This window comes from Rhinolophus sinicus, chromosome 5 (genome assembly GCF_057876585.1).
Source record: "Rhinolophus sinicus isolate RSI-liver-muscle chromosome 5, RSI-T2T, whole genome shotgun sequence".
In the NCBI taxonomy this organism is placed as follows: Eukaryota; Metazoa; Chordata; class Mammalia; order Chiroptera; family Rhinolophidae; genus Rhinolophus; species Rhinolophus sinicus.
The window spans coordinates 104,823,398-104,839,903 of NC_142505.1; the positions used below are offsets into that span (position 1 = coordinate 104,823,398).

General features: G+C 53.3%; 1 protein-coding gene across 1 annotated transcript; it reads left to right on the forward strand.

Moving 5' to 3' along the window:
• The first annotated feature begins 112 nt into the window (after nucleotides 1-112).
• TLX3 (T cell leukemia homeobox 3) lies at nucleotides 113-3,924 on the forward strand. The gene is made up of 3 exons (XM_019741173.3): nucleotides 113-1,669; nucleotides 2,026-2,269; nucleotides 3,185-3,924. The coding sequence occupies exons 1-3, from the start codon at nucleotides 1,108-1,110 to the stop codon at nucleotides 3,393-3,395; spliced, it is 1,017 nt and encodes a 338-aa protein (XP_019596732.1). The 5' UTR covers nucleotides 113-1,107; the 3' UTR covers nucleotides 3,396-3,924.
• The last annotated feature ends 12,582 nt before the right edge of the window (nucleotides 3,925-16,506 follow it).

Genomic DNA, 16,506 nt, shown 5'->3' on the forward strand with positions numbered 1-16,506 from the left:
TTGCACCCAGTGATTTTACTAGCTGGTAGAAAACGAGGCTGGTGCAGGGGGTGACCGCCCCGCGTGCGGTCGGGTCCACGGTGCCCCTCGGCCCCCCTGGACAGCCCCCGAGGGCGCGAGCAAAGCAGGGAGTGATCCCAGAGCCCAGGCTGCACTGGAGCGGGAGGGTTACGTTGCTCCCGTTACCCCAAGAAATCCGGCTGTTTGCTCTAAGTGTGAGCCGCCCCGCCCTTGCTCCTTGAGAACCCCAGGTCTTCACACCTGTCGCGCTACGGGCGGGTCCCCACGAGCGACCACAGTCCCGTCCACCCTGCAACGAATTTCGAGGTACCAGATCCCCGCTTCCCACCGGGCGACCCCGGGTCCCTAGCCCAGCCAGGCCGGGAACGCGTGGGCACCTGAGAGTCACGCCTCGGTCCGCCGCCTGGCGGGAGCCAGGGAGTGTCTCCAAAGTGGCCGCTATGCCGCGGCCGAAGCCCAGGCGGGGCCGAATTCTGCCCACGCGGGTTGATGTCCTTGAGAGCGAGGAGCACGCTGCGGTGCTCGCGTCACCTCTCGCGCAGAGCGCGCGAAGCGTACGCCCTGGGGTGCGCCCCTTTCGTTGCTTCCGCGGCGGTGAAGTGTCCAAGACGCTTCCGCGGATCTGCAGGGTCGTTCCGGGGTTGCAACTCCATTGTAATTGAAAGGATTCATAAGGTTTGGTTTTTGCTCAGATGAGAAAATTTGGAAGAAAACGAAAACCCCCTCAGCAAAGGACAATTTCAGAAGCAAAGCACCCTGGCCTACCCCGCGCTGCGACGGAGAAGCGGCCCGGGCCGGGAGGAGCGGGGAGCGTCTGCTAATTGCAGCTTCGTTAGATTTCGGGTTTGGGAGGCTGCGGTTCGGGCGCTAATATCCGCCGCCCATTATCCCGGCTAATAAATTTGACCTATTGTTCGTTTGTTAAAATGATGTCACCTTGGAACAGTCCCTAAGCTCCTATTTCCATGAATTAGGCCTTTATTGAAAGCCGGGAGCCAATGGGAGGAGAGAGGCTTGTTGATCGCAGCCAATGGCTGCGGCGGGAGAGGAATTAGCAGCGGAAACTCCAGGTTCGGTTCAAGAAAGATGACACAGAGCCTGTCGGGCCCGCGCACTCTTGGCAAAGTTTCAGTGCGAGGAGAGGCGCCGGGCGCTCCATGGCCGCGCCGTAACGGGGACCCAGCCGCCTCCCCGCCCAGCCCAGCCCAGCCCTTCCGCCCGCCCAGGATGGAGGCGCCCGCCAGCGCGCAGACCCCACACCCGCACGAGCCCATCAGCTTCGGCATCGACCAGATACTCAACAGCCCGGACCAGGACAGCGCACCAGCCCCGCGGGGCCCCGACGGCGCCAGCTACCTGGGAGGGCCCCCCGGGGGCCGTCCGGGCGCCACTTACCCGTCTCTGCCCGCCTCCTTTGCCGGCCTCGGAGCGCCCTTCGAGGACGCGGGATCTTACAGTGTCAACCTGAGCCTGGCGCCCGCCGGCGTGATCCGGGTGCCAGCGCACAGGCCGCTGCCCGGGGCCGTGCCGCCGCCTCTGCCTAGCGCGCTGCCCGCCATGCCCTCCGTGCCCACGGTCTCCAGCCTGGGTGGCCTCAATTTCCCCTGGATGGAGAGCAGCCGCCGCTTCGTCAAAGACCGCTTTACAGGTGAGCTGGGAGAGCAAATAGGCGCCGGGCCTCGGCCCTCCCAGGGCCAGAGACGCCGCGCCCTGCATGCTCCACTCCGGGAAATGATTCCGGAGGCCCAAGCAAGGTGTAGTAGGCCTCGGCGCTCAGGGCCCCGGGCAAACGCAAGGGGAGGCAAATCAGGGAGTTTCGGGGAAATAAACCTGTGCCCGGGGAAGAGGGGGGCATCTCCCAAGTGGCTCGGCGCCGCTGGGGATGAGCGGGACCAACGAAATAGCGAAGCACTCTGAGCCCCACCGGGCGGCACAGGGTCCACATGGGGCCTGAAAGGCAGTGGAGTCAGGCTGGGCCTCAGGGGGCCTCGTGTGTCTCCGCAGCGGCAGCGGCGCTCACGCCCTTCACGGTGACCCGGCGCATCGGCCACCCCTACCAGAACAGGACGCCGCCCAAGCGTAAGAAGCCGCGCACATCCTTTTCTCGGGTGCAGATCTGCGAGCTGGAAAAGCGCTTTCACCGCCAGAAGTACCTGGCCTCGGCCGAGAGGGCGGCGCTCGCCAAGTCCCTCAAAATGACGGACGCGCAGGTCAAGACCTGGTTCCAAAACCGGAGGACCAAGTGGCGGTGAGAGAGGCCCGGCCGGTCCCACCTTGCACCAGCCCCACGCCGCCGCCTCGCGCTCTGGCCCTGGGGATCTACCCCTACCCACGCTCTCAGGGCCGCGCCTCCTCTGCTCCTTCCCAGATTTAATCTCCCTTCTCTGGTCCCCGCCAGCCTATGTTTGTCTCCCCACCCTCCCGCGCCTCAGCTTCTCCCCCATGTCCCCCATCCTCGCGTGGCTCTTCTGCGCTTCTCCAACTCTCAGTGTTTTATCATGTCTCCTGCGCTCGCTCGGTTTTCTGTCACCTGCCCCTCCAACACCCCGCACCCTCCCGGGGTCTCTCGCACTTCCCTTCTCCCTCCCGCTGGCCCTCTCGGATTTCCGACAATCCGCGCGGGCTTCAGGCCCCTCTTGCTCCCCATCCCGACTCCAGCCCCATCTTTATCTGATTCCTATTTCGATCCGACCCGTGAACGGCGAAGTGGTCCTGAAAGAGGGGTTGGAGGCTGGGTCTGGGAGAACTGGATGAGTCTGACCCCGCCCGCCACCCGCCCGGGGACACCACGCGGGCGATGCAGAGCCAGCCCGCCCACCCGCAGAGCCCAGCGATCCCGCTGCCCGCAGGGCAGAATCAGTTCTACATACGCCCTGCCCTTGCTATCCCGCAAAAGAAACAATCTTTGTTGTTGGCGAAGCCACAATACCCCGGTGTGCAGGTGGGCAGCGGGCGGAGTCCCTTCTCAGAGACTGCCTGGTGCACAATAAAAACAGGCGACCCAACCCACTCCCGGGATGCGGGGCCTACGGCGTACAGCGCTGGCCGGGAGGCAGAGGGGCTCTGCGCTGGCCTCGGCTCCCGGGAGGCTGGGGCCCCGCCGCCGGCGGCCCCACGGTGCCGGGTGCATAACGGTGCTGTCCCTCTCCCTCCCCCGGTGCAGGCGGCAGACGGCGGAGGAGCGGGAGGCGGAGCGGCAGCAGGCGAGCCGGCTCATGCTGCAGCTGCAACACGACGCCTTCCAAAAGAGCCTCAACGACTCCATCCAGCCCGACCCGCTCTGTCTGCACAACTCGTCGCTCTTTGCTCTGCAGAATCTGCAGCCCTGGGAGGAAGATAGCGCCAAAGTCCCCGCTGTCACCTCTCTGGTGTGAGCCACCAGCGCGCATGGTCGCCAAGGATCGCCGCCCCCACGAGGCAGGGTGTCCCGGGCCCCCAGCAGGGCTGAGGGGTAACCGAGGCCGAGAGGGGAAGGGGCCGCCAAGCTCCAGGAAGCCCCGGGGCGCTGCCGCATCTCCGCCAGCTGCGGAGGGGGGCTGGGCCCGGGCTCCACGCGGCTGCACAATCCGAGCCCCCGCCCCGTGCCCAGTCCCGCCCCAGGCCCGGGCCTGACAAAGAAAGCGCCTTACGTTTCTCCGCCCCTCGCCCGCACTCCCCCGGGCCGGGCGCCTGTATTATACTTTGTACTTTTGCCCAAATGTGTAAATAATAAAAGTTTTGGCTTTTTTTTTTTTTTTTTTTTTTTTTTTAAGAAACTGGCCACCTGCTTCCCCAACGGGGGCCGCTGGAGGAGGGGCGGCCTACCAGGTGGTTGGGGGGAAGCGCCAGGGGCTGGGGCACCCTGCGTTTAGGCAGGGTCCACTCCTCTCCTTCTCCGTTCCTTTTATTTAAGTCGTTTTATTTAATAAAAAGTTAGCTATTTCACTTAACGCCGCTTTTATTTCATTTTCGTTCCAATAATGCTCAGCGACCCCCAGCCTGGTCCCCACCCCTACGCTGCGTGCGGGGTGCGTCCACTTCTCCAAGCTTCGACGGTACTCGCCTCAGCTCTAACCCCGGCCCCGGCCCGCGGAGGATCCGCGGTGCAGGTCAGTGTGTGCCGGCCACCCGCAGTCGGGTACCTGCAGGATGGGGTGCACGGGGGGAAGGGCCCTCTAGGCCCAGAGGTCGCAGACCAGCGCCAGAGTTGGGAATTGAAAGGCCATCCTAGGTCAAACCCACTTAGGGGGTGGGCGGTATGGTGTCCTCGAACTTCTGGAAATGCGGAGACTCCCCCGCCCCCTTGCCCAAAACCCACTGTCCACTCTTATTCCAGTGAGGCCTCCTAGAGACTCTGGGGAGGATCCACCCACTGGCTGTAGGGAATTTGGGCGCATCGCGGGTGGGCTCGCTGCAGAGCCGGGGAGCATCCTGCGTCTCCAAATGCTCGATGTCTGGGGAATACTGCAGCGGACAGCCCCAGGACACCTGCGCCCTTTTGGGTTCCTTGGGTCCACAGGTGAAGCGTGACGTCTGTGACGTCACTGCAGCCCGTGCGGTATCAGTGGACAGGAGGGGGCGGGGCGCCAGGAACGCCCAGAGCCCCAAGCTCAGGTGTGCAAGTGGCGTGGTCCAGAACACCCAGCTTTACTTTCGCTCCAAAGCTGGAAGCTTAGGGATCCCCGGGTTGGCAGCGGGTCGTCCTTCCCAACAATAACAAACACACTGGAGGTGTCTGCGAACATGTCCTCTGGCCCCTTGATTTTTCCTTCTATCATTCTCCCTGTCGGTCGGGCTTTAAGACCTTTGCTTATTCTGGCCTCTGCGTTTCTTTCTCTACGACAGTCTCTATTTTCTCCTCTATGTTCTCCTCTATGTTACTCTTGGTTTCTATATCTTTATCTTTACCGTATCTCTTTCCTCTTTTCTTACAGTTTTATGTTGATATAGTTTGTTCTCTGTTGCTTTTCTTTCCTGACTTTGTCTTTCTTTGTCGTATCACTCTCTTACTCCCCCTTCCTCTCCCCATTTCTGACTGTCATGCCCTCTGTCTCTCTCTAGGTTTCTCTTTTTGTGTGTCCTCTCCTTTTTGTTCTTTTTGTTCTCTTTCTGCTCTCAAAGATCTCTTTGCTTCCATCTTTCTGTCTCCTTCTCTCCCTCTCCTTCCCTCCTCCAGACTGGGCCCCAGTAGCTCCCCTGAAGCTAAACCCACGGGGAGCTGTCCCAGAGGCCCGGTAGCCGCCGCGCCTGCCTCCTGTCTCCACCTCCCCCAGGCCACGCAATACCCTGCGAGCTCCGGTGTTTGGGAGTCTTCGTCCTACGCGGGATGCGGCGTTGTCTGTACTGGCCCAGCTCAAGGAAGGGGAGGGAATCTAGGAAACACAGCTGGAGCTCGCAGGTCCTACCCTCGCCTCCACCTCCAAGCCCTACCGATTCGGGAGCTGGGGAGCTGGGGACTTAAGGACACCCCAGAGAGGGCCTAGGGTAACTCAGAGCTTCCGGCCTCTTTCCGTGAGTGCGTTTCCTGAAACGATTTTGCTTTCTCTGCTAAGAGGCAGGGTGCGCGCCACCTTAGGGACCTGAAAGGCTGGCCCTTCGGCTGCAGACTTGAGTGTCTAAGAACCAGAGAGACTTTTCTTGCCCGGACAAGCAGCCGGTTCCTCGGGGACTGGCGTCGCTTTCCAATTTCCCTCATTTTAAATCTATTTTTGCACAATCATCTTAGTGATTTTTGTTTTTCTAAATTACTTTTGTTATTTTTGCCAGAGTGACTCTCAAAAATACATGCGTATTTTTCTTTCTCTCTGGTGCCTTGCTTTAAAAAGGTCTCTCACCGCGAGGCCCTTCCGGGTCAGGCAGGCTCTGGGACGCAGACCTAGTCTCAAGGAGGCCCTAGTTTCGGGACGCCGCCCGCAGGTGGCGAGGCCTGGGCGGGAGGTGTCGACGAAGAGAAGCGAGGCAGTCTGGCCTGAGGCCCCCCCCCTTCCCCTCATGTTCACCTTCTCAGCGCTTTGCCCCAACCAAGCCTTTCCCAGCCAGAGACAGGCCAGGAGTCTCTTCGAGTTAGGGGGCTGAGCCCACTCGTGTGGGGCCGGGTGGCAACTGTCTGTCCTCTGCGCCCACCCTGAATAGTGCAGGCGGGGGAGCGAGTGGGAGTGATGGCTGAGCAATGTGAGTTGAGGGTGTTTAGTGCCTAAACCCCTCCTCACGGTGTGCAAAGCCTGTAGGTCGCCTTTTCTACTATAGCCGCGATGGAATAGAGCCCGAGGGCGCGGAGTTAAGGGACGCGGCTTCCAGTCTCCACAACGGGAGGGCTATGAAGCAGAGTCGGGGCACAGATCAGTAGGCACCCCCAAGTTGAGCTTAGGGGAAAGAGAATCTGGAGGAGGCTGGGAGGCCCACATAAGGCGCTCTCCTTCACGATCCTCGCCCAACTTTACTCCCCATCCCAGCCGGAGGAGGCTGCCGAGGCTCCGGAGGCAGGCGGGTGAGTGTGGACGCCGAGCCGGCCGCGGAGGGGACTTCAGGCGAGAAGCAGCCGGCCTTTGGGCGAGGGTGGGAGACTTAGCCTCGCCGCCCTTCCCGTCGGCTTTCCCTTGCCGGGGTTTGAGCGTCTCTAAAGCCGCGCCCATTTTACAGATGGAGGACAGGGAGGCAAGAGACAGTCTCTCGGCCCAGGCGGGCTGGTCCTGCGGGCTCTCCCTGCGGGCGCACTAGTTTCCGGACGCCGCCCGCAGGTGGCGAGGCCTGGGCGGGAGGTGTCGGCGAAGAGAAGCGAGGCAGTCTGGCCCAGGGCAAGGAGTGTGGCCACGCTTAGCTCTCCCCAGAGGCTCCGCTGCTGGTGGAGTCTGGGCTTGGAGGATGTAACCGGGAGTTGATCCAGAGCCAGAGACAGACAGACAGACGGGGCGGGTGCTCACTTCCCGCACGTGGGAATGGCTCCCCTCTCGCAACTGTCTGTACAGCCCTCCAGGACTGCGCGCCTTACATTCAGTGCGTGGTTTACGATGCCTGCCCGTCTCTGCCAGGCTGGAATGTTCCTCCCCATTTTGCAGTTGGAACAACTAAGGCTCAAATAAGTTCAGAAATTAGTTCTGGTCTGGCAGAGGCGCCGACCTTGCGCTCTCTCCCCCAAACCAGACGCTCTAACATTGGCGGGGGGGTGGGGGGGGTGGGGGGGGTGGGGGGGGCTTTGCCTAGTAAGGGCTGCGGCAGCGGCCTAGGGGTACCTGCGGCCACCCTGACCGTAGACCCCGGGGTCTAGGTAGACAGAAGGGCCTTCCCACTCCGGTTTGGGCGATCTCGATTTCCAAGGGCACCCAGCGCCTCGCGCTGCCCAAGCCTGCGCAGGGCCTCGGTGCGGGAGCGGGGAGATTTAGCCGCGGCTGGCTCAGCTCAGCAGGGAGACCCGGAGGCCCCGCTGTGCCCCTGGGCCTGGCAACCTCCCCGCCTGTCTTGTGAGCAGCTGGGGCCTGTGGCTCTTCTCGCGGACCCACGGCCGAAGGACGCCGGGTCTTGCCCAGGCTGGTCCGACCGCCAGCTGCGCGGTTTTGGCGGCCGGGCCTGGGCTGCAGCAGGCGCGGTGCGCATCTGTTCCGCAGAGGTCCAGCTAGGCACTCATGTTAAGGGGCCTCGGAATGTGGCCTCCAACTTCCTGCCCAGACCGCTGGGCCAAGGACTGGGTTTAGGTTGCAACAGCGCTGTGGGTTCCTGGGAACCTTCGCCAAAATCCCAACCTCGGCCACAGAGCAACTAAACTGCAGCCCTAGGCCGAGGATGATACGTGGCGCAGACGCTGCGTCCTGGAGCGAAGGGGGTGTCTCAACACCCTAGGCGGGTTTCTAGCGCAAATCTGTGGGTGGCGGCGAAAGCCCCACATTCCCAAGCATCCACTGCTTTATGAGCGTCTTCTCTCAGCGACTCCCAGACCCGTCGTGCAATTTCTTCTGGTTTAGACTTTCGAAAACTCCTGCTGAATTGCCACAGTGACGGGTGCCTTCGCTCATCCCACCGAGCAGCGGGCCCACGGTGTTCCCCGCTGAGTTCTGTCGCTCCCTAGCTGTGTGGCTCTGAGCGAGTAGCTTTGACTCTCTGCCCTTTGGTTTCCACATCTGTAAAATTAGGGCTACATAGTCATTAAGGAGTCTTCCAGGGAAAGTAAAAACCCATGGCTTATGGTGCAGCTGATTGTCAATTTATTATGAGAGTAGAAGCATTTAAAAAATATATTTATGGATAAGAAATCTAATTAAATGCCTTCTAATGATGGAGGGCTTTCATCAGAGGTGTTGTTCTTTTGGAGGAAAGGGCAGGGGTGGGGCAGCGTCCCCCACTGCAGCCAAGTCTCTCGCGGGCACTAAAGGTGACGTGGGCAGAGAAGTCATTAAGAAACTGGGCCCTGCTTGCTCTGGTTAGAAGTGTCAGTGTTTTGGTGTTACTTGAGATCTGTGGCCGTATCTGCCTCTCACTTTAGTTGAAATGATTCGACGAAGTTGTTACTGTAAGTGTCAGACTGGCTACCAATTAATGAGTTAGTTATTTAACCCCTTTGATGTTAAATGGTGCTCCAGTTGGTGTGGCGAGGGGGTGGATGAGAGAAGAAAAACATATTGAGTCAGAGGTTTTTACACCTTCCACCACCCCACTGAATTCTCAGAAAGGTCCTGCGTTCTCATTCTACAAATAAGGAAGTTGGGGAGCAGAAAACGCAGGCAGCCCGCATGGGTTCCCCCTGCGCCTTAATGTGGCTCTGGACTCCAACACCGGTGGGCGCCTGGCCGGCCGTGGGGCCTGAGCCCAGCTGTGCCCCACCTGACCACCCATCACAGCTCGCAAAAGCTCCACTGGCTTCCGGGTCATTAGAGAGATTTGTGCTGACCCAGGCTCCCCCGATTTTAAAGAAGCCGAATCTTCAAGTGGAGCGGGAGTCAGATTGCCTCTAAAAGCCTCCAGACCCCGCGCAGTTCCCGCGCGGGCCAACTACCTGGGATGTATATGCTATCAAGCCCTATCGATCCATGGATTTATCTGAAACGCACTGAAACTCGCCAAGGCCTGGAACCTGGGATGGCAGTGCTCTCTTTGCCTCCCTCGTCCCCCATCCAGGAAAACCCATTCCCTTCTGCCAGCACAGGCGCAGCCCGCATAGACACGGCCCGCAGGCGGAGGCGGAGCGCTCTAGAAGACCGAGCCTCTAGGGAGGTCGGCCTCCACGGGTACTGATGGGCAAGGCCCGCCGAGACCCTGGGGCTGGACAAGGTGGCGACGGGCTCAGAAAGTCTCCAGTGAATATCCAGAATGCTAAACAGCGGGCATTCGCATCTGTTGTCTGGGCCGCCACAGCTGGGACACTTTTGTTCCTAGGAAGTGATGGGACTGAGGAGACAGTGTAGGGAAAGCAGAGAGGAGACCCAACTGGGAGGGGGGGCGGAGGGAAGACGCTGGGAGAGGGCCCTGGGAGGAGGTTGCCTTTATTAACGCCTGCAATTCCAAGTGCGTTTGTTGGAGGGGCCGCTCTACGCTGGGATGGGCCATGCTCTGCGCCCAGTTCCCAGCTCCTGGAGCCCGACAGCCTCCGCAGAGCTGCGGCCACGTGTACTGCCCCACCGGTAGGGGAGCTCAGAGGGTACCATTTGTTGAGAGAATGCGCATAATCTCATGTAATCCCCATACCAACACTAGGAGAGGTACTACTATTGTAACCCCCATTTTACAGATGAGGAAACTGAGGCTCTGAGGAGTGACATAACATCCCCAAAGCCAATCTGATGCTAGGACTTGCCCAAATAGTTGAAAATTATCATCCCTACACCATTTCAGATACAGAGTAGAGCATCTTGGGTTGTATTTACGGTACTGCTGCTGACACCATTACTATCCCCTGGTGCTTCTCTTTTGAGCCACGTGTGGGTGGTTGGAAGGTGTTGGGTCTTGCATTTTACCTAAAGGACTCCGGGGTCTTGGCTGCCAGCTCCCTAAGCCGGAGCTCACTAGGCTCTAGGAGGCCATGTGGGTGTGAAGGAACCATGGAGGAGCCCTCAGCTGCCAGATGCTGAGGGTTTTCAGTTCAGGAATGAAGACGGTACTTACCTGTGGCTTGCCTCCTGCGCCCAAACGTCCACAATCCATATGGAGCTTTTACAGGCCTGGGTGAAAATCCCAGCTTTTACCACCACCAGCTGTGTGGCCTTGGACAAGTCACTTTGCCTCTCTGAGCTCGGTGACCTCGTCTGACCTCTGTAAGGATAGATCTTACTCATGGGCTTGTTTGAGGATTAAACGACGTAACCCATTGAGCACTTCACCAGGGGCAGATGTACAATAAGCACTATGATACATTTACTGTTATTATTATTAGTGGTGGGTGAATTTTCACAAGATAAATTGTACTTGTTCTCCTCCTGGAGAGAAGGAAGCAAACCCAGAGAAGATGAGTAACTTGCTCACTGTCACACATTAAGTGGTAGAGATGGAATTCAAACCCAGTTATGTCAGCGTCTAGAGCCCTGAAGTGCAATGTCTCCCCGCCAAAGAATCTTCTAGGAATGATTGTTGACTAGTTGTAGGCAACCTAGATTATTCTAAGGAAGGAAGAATAACCAGGTGCCCTACAGCTTCTTGGGGCTTCTGTTTACTTTGGTTACTGGTGTTTGGCACATGGCGACTGCTCGGTACATGTTAATACTTTACTGAGTATACAATAACAAAACAGTAAGTAGAATTTCCAGAACATTTACTGTAGGTCAGTCAGTGAACTAAGCATTTTGTACAAATGATTACCTTTAACCCTTCAAACAAACCTAAGAAGTAGATCCCACTTTGAAGATGAGAAATTTGAGGTTTAGGGCCATTAAATAACTTACCGATGTCCCACAGGGTAGGTATTCTGGGTTGGAATCCGGATGTTCTGACTGCAGAGAAGGAAGAAACTGAATATGTACTGAGTGCCCAGCACATGCTGACCACTGTATTCAGGACATCCTGTGTGTCCTCACTCCATCTTCACAATAATCTTGTTTCTAAAACCTTATTTTACAGATGAGAAAGCGAAGGCTCGGTGACTTTAAAGTGTATTTACAGTTCAAGGTCACACAGCTGACTACAACAGTTCTGTGTCTCCTAGCCCAGGACACCCCTATCTGTTTCAAAAGTTGAGTTCTTCAACCAAAGTTGGGGTACTCTATGGAAAGGGGGGGCAGACACGGTTATGGAAGGTGTGGTTCTCACACAAAAGGTGGCCTCCATTGAGGAGGCAAGTGAACTTGGTATTTCAGGGACTCTGTGCGGGAGGGAATGTCAGTGATATTTGGTGAGCAGACAGTGATGGAGAGCGTGCCTGGAGGTAAGAGGAACACAAACAGAGAAAGCGAGCTGAGGTGGGCAGGAGGCCAGCAGGCCTGCCCTTTGCTGCAAGGACACAGCCAGGAGTCCTGCCCGGGCTGCTCCTTACCTCATTGCCTTCATCTTCTCTCTCCTGGCCTCCCTCTCCGTCTGTCCCCACCTACTTCCAGAAGGAGCTACTTTTGATAAAGACCACAGGCCTTTTATAGTTCATGTTCAAAAGCAGGGCAGAGAGGATGTCTGTGTTAGTCAATTGCATCTAGCACTTGAAGATCAGGTAAGGTGGATTATTTTGTTTGTCCTCAAATCCATCGCACCCTGAACCTGGAGTGAGTAAATCCTGAAGGGCAGGATCTGGGATTTGTTTCTTTCATATAAGCCAGGTTTTTGCTAACCTGGCCATGCGTTGTGCCAATAAGCTTCTCCCAGGCCCCATAATGCTCAGAGCGCTGGGCACTTAGTAGGTGGCTCAGTGAGTCCTGGCAACTGGCCCACCCACAGTTTGAGCTGCAGGGCTTGAGCTGCCACGCTGCCAGCAACCCCACCCCATCCGGCTGTGCTTGGAAAGTGGGGGTCAGAGTCTGAGGCTTCCCTGCAGGAAGGTTGCTTGGACACGCTGAAAAGAAAGTTGAACTTGCACTTTATATAGTTTAAAAATGACTTGTCAGTGGCGACAATTTACAAAAATATATTTCTGTTGCGGCATCTCCCGATCGCCGAGATTTATGGCTTCATCACTCGGATGTGAAAGCTCATCCGCATGCGCTGGCAAATGGGAAAATGTATGAACAATTTGTTGGCTTTTTTTTTTTATCAAGTTTCCCCAAATATGTAAACTCTGAGAGAGCCTTATTCTTTTTAAATGATCATTCATTTGTCTCCAGACTCTATCTTTTGGCACAATTTATTATTCTCTATTTCAAAAAACTTAAATGCATTTTGCATATTAGCACGTAACTCTTGTTCCTGTCTCCTCAGTTGTGGAAAGGGCTGGATTGCTTTTATAAAGAAAAAAATGGCTAATAAAATTGGCCTCAGCACCATTGCTCTGCAATTCTTATGAACAGTAAAGTGGTACTTACCGTCATTGATGTTAAAAGCTATTTCTAAATTATGGTGCCATTTATTATCTCTAGTGTCCAAAGTAAGTTTAAATGATGCTTATAATTCATGTTTTACCAAATTTCCTTTTCCCCCCGAGGATACCTCTGATTAACTTATGCACATTAAAGCGCTTTTTAAATTCTTCTTTTATTGCCATTATGCTCTGAAAATCTCAGCGATTCTCAAAAATGGGTAATAAACTTGAGATAAAATGCTGCAGTTTTAGATCAATGCTGACATATCACTGTGGTGATTTCTACAGAGCTAAAGTGATAATGCTTCATATTTACGGAATATATACTAGGTTATTACTGCAGTATTACCATTTTGTTCTAAGATGAAATGAGTAATTTACCAATTTATTAAACAGTTACATTTAAGTATTGCTCAGGACATTACCACCCCAATCTGTTTACTTAGCTTGAAGAGTTACCATTAAGATACCCTGTTTATTTAGGTAAAATTTGTAATCATCATGCCTTCCATTAACCAACTTATTTTTCTGCAAGGCTAATTGTCTGGAAATGAGTTTCTTCTTATTTACTGTGCTACATTCTGCTTAGCTGGCTAAAACCGTCACCCCAGCAAGAAGTGCTAGGGAAATTAATAATACATACAGAGAACAGTTTTAATTAGTATAATACCAAATGTTAATAAAAGATTTATGACACTGTTAAAAAGTTCTAACAGAAGAGATCTTAACAGCTTCGGGCTCAGTTTGTCAGGAGAGGACGCCGGTGGCTGCAGCCTTTTGTGTGAGGCTGGATTTGGGGGATTCTCAGGCGCTGCTGGGGCTCCTGGAAGCACAGACTGGAGGTGAGAGACTCTGCCTTTAAGAGAGGTTTGCTGGGAGCTAAATAGAGCGAGTTCACACTAAGGAAGGGGAATTGGAAACCAGGGTGTAGAACGCTGATCCTAACTTGAAAGACACCAAGTTTTCTGCAGAGGAGAGGAACACAGTCCCAGCCTGAGACCCCCAGAGATACTTCCCAGGGCACCGCTGGTCATTAGTCCCAGATGGGACTAGGGCTTTGAGAGGCTAAGCTGCTAACTCAAAAACTATGGGGAAAATGGATTGACATAGAACTGGGGAAAGGACACATGTTATTTACCGAGTATCTGTTATGGGCCATCTGCTTGCACACATCTACTTTCATCTTAACAGCTGAGAGCTAGCATTATCCTCATTTGGGGGGTCAGGAAGTGAAGCCCTTGGAAGGGCAAGGCCCTTGCCTGAGGTTACGCAGCTCGTGAGTGGAGCAGAATTTGAACCCAGCCTGTGGAAACCTCACCACACTGACCCCATTGAGGCAGTACCGTTGTGAGGGGCCAGCAACCCCTCTATTGATCGGCACCTTTTGTCCACATGATGTCAGCCAGTGGGCGTCCAGACAAGCAACTGGACGCTTCCATTTTCATCTGGACAGCTGCCTGCATGCCCATCCTTTCACTGGGCTGCCTGCACCAAGGGGGCAGTGTTCTTTATGAGTCCGTCTTCCCTGCTATGACATGAGACACAAGGGCAGGAGCCATTTCTTACTTTCTTTAGATCCTCAGTGCCTGGCACATAGTAGGCCCTTTTAAAATGATTTAAGGGACCCAGGGAAAAAAGGAAGTGAAAAGGAGAGACGAATACAGTTTCCACTCGCGGTGTTTGAGAGAACTACTGGCCTTAGATAGATGTATTTTGGGGAACTGCAGGAACTCATCCCCCTCTCGGCCACCAAGGCCACACAACCCTGACTGAAGTGTAAGAGGTTGTTACTGCTGCCATTTTTCCAGCCCCAAGGGTTAGGTCTTAGGAGCAGTGGGTATCCTTTGCACGGTGAACTGATTCTTTCCTAAACCACATAATAAAAACTGACCACGCCACTTAACTTTCCTAACATTCTCTCCAATTTAAGAAACTCCAGAGCATGAGGCACTTGAGGGCTGATGACTCTTTTACCCAACCCTTGATTGAAAGAGAAAAGAAACAAAACCAACGAAAGTTCTTGGACAGAGAATTTCTCCAGGATATGCAGTCAAATGGCCTGGGCTGCTTCTAGAAAAAGCAACATAATGTCTGGGCCACATTGTCAGGCTCACCAGAACTCCTTGCTCTTCCCAACTGTTCCTTCTAAGAAGGAAGCTTAGTCCGACGACCGAGGTGAATAAACGCATTGTAGCCTATCCATGCAATGGAGTATTACCCAGCCTTGAAAAGGAATGAAGGCCCATACATACTACAACTTGGAAGGACCTCCAAAACATTCTGCTAAGTGAAAGAAGCCACTAAAAGTCAAGGACTGTATGATCCATTTATATGAAATGTCCACAAAAGGTAAACCCACAGAGACAGAACAAAGATTAGTGGTTGCCAGGGGACAGGGGAAGAGAGGAATTGGGAGTAATTACTTAATGGGTAAGGAGTGTTTTTCTAGGGTGATGAAAACGTTTGGAAACTAGAGGAGGTGGTTTTTGCACAACTGTGCAAATACACTAAATGCCATTGAATTGTACACATTAAAACAGTGATTGATATGTGAATTTTACCTCAGTTTTTTTAAGAAGGCATTTTAGGAATAGCTACATATATCTGGTGTTCACATCACAGCAGCGGCTGGAAGAGGGAAAATTTGGAAATAACCATATATCTGTCATTTAGAAATTAGCCACATAAAATGGGGGAAATTGCTAGATATTGACATGACAAGATGTCCATGATGCATTAGTAAGTGAAACAATTTAGTTGTAAAATAACGTGTGTATTATATCCTATTTAAATTACATACACAGGTGTGCTTGTATTGACACACAGGAAAAAGCTCTGAAAGGATAAACACCAATTGACTGATTTGCTCAGTTATTGCAGAGAAAAGGATGCTGGAGTGGGAGCAGGTTTTCACTTTTTATTATATCACATTGTCATTTGCAGAAAATTAAAGATGTTTTGAAAAGAAATATATATTTTTTGAATTAAGTCAATAGTTATTATAATGTCTAAGATGCAGAAGAGTAGTGAGGGGGAAAGAAAATGACCCATAGTCCTGTCACCAGAAACTTTTTAGTTTATACCGGTCAAAGTTTTTTGTGTTTTTAAAAAAGAACACTAAAAAAAAATTTTAAACGACATGGGAAAACCCTGCAAGACTTCAAAAGATGATGCTTTAGATGAAGCAGGGACTGTTTTTGTTCCTTCTGATCCCAGCACCATGCCTTGAAAATGATAGGAACTCGTTAAGTTCTCAATCCCAATTTTTTGAAGATTTAAAAACTTAACTGCATTTTCTTACAATTTTCAGAATCCAGCATGGAGATGTTGAACCTAAAACATTTACAAGACAAAATGGCTGTTGTGTGTGCCAAGTGCAAGGGTGCTTTTTAGCTGAGCAACTCTAGAGGACCAACGAACGCCCAGGGAAACCTTTTTATCTCAATTATTGGGACGCTTCCAAAGGTATTTTTACCCTGAATGATTTGGATAATTATCTCAATCTTTCACTTTGTTTTGACTAGCTAGCTCTGCAGACTGATTTGAGTTCAGGAAGGGTATCAGTTACCTGAACTAAATATTCTTTCCAATTCATAATGCCAACTTGTACGATTTTTTTGTTTGTTTTTCAGTGGCTTTTCTCAAATACAGCCAATATTTTGATTTCTGCTGTTTGATTCCTTTGCAAAAGGTAGCATTCTTAGAATCTGGAAGAATGGAATCAAAGTGATAAGTGTGTGTGTTCCTGCGTGTCTGTGTGTGTGTACATGTACTGTGATGGCCCGTGTCAAATTTTCGAGGCAGAAGACAGATCTAATTTTTCTCTCTTATTCTCAGTGTATTATTTTCTGTGGGTTCTAAATAATTAATAAGGAGGTCCCTTTCCATAATTAAAATGGATGTCCCTACACATGTCAACACCAATAGCTTTTCCAGTAATGAGTGAATTTAGATACATGTTAAGTATGGACCATATTTACTCACCCTGGCTGGGTTGTAGCACAGAATGTGTGGGGTGGGGACTGGGGATTGGTGGGAGACACAGGCCAGTTTCAGTGGAGATGATGAGAGAGCAGCAAGGACAGAAG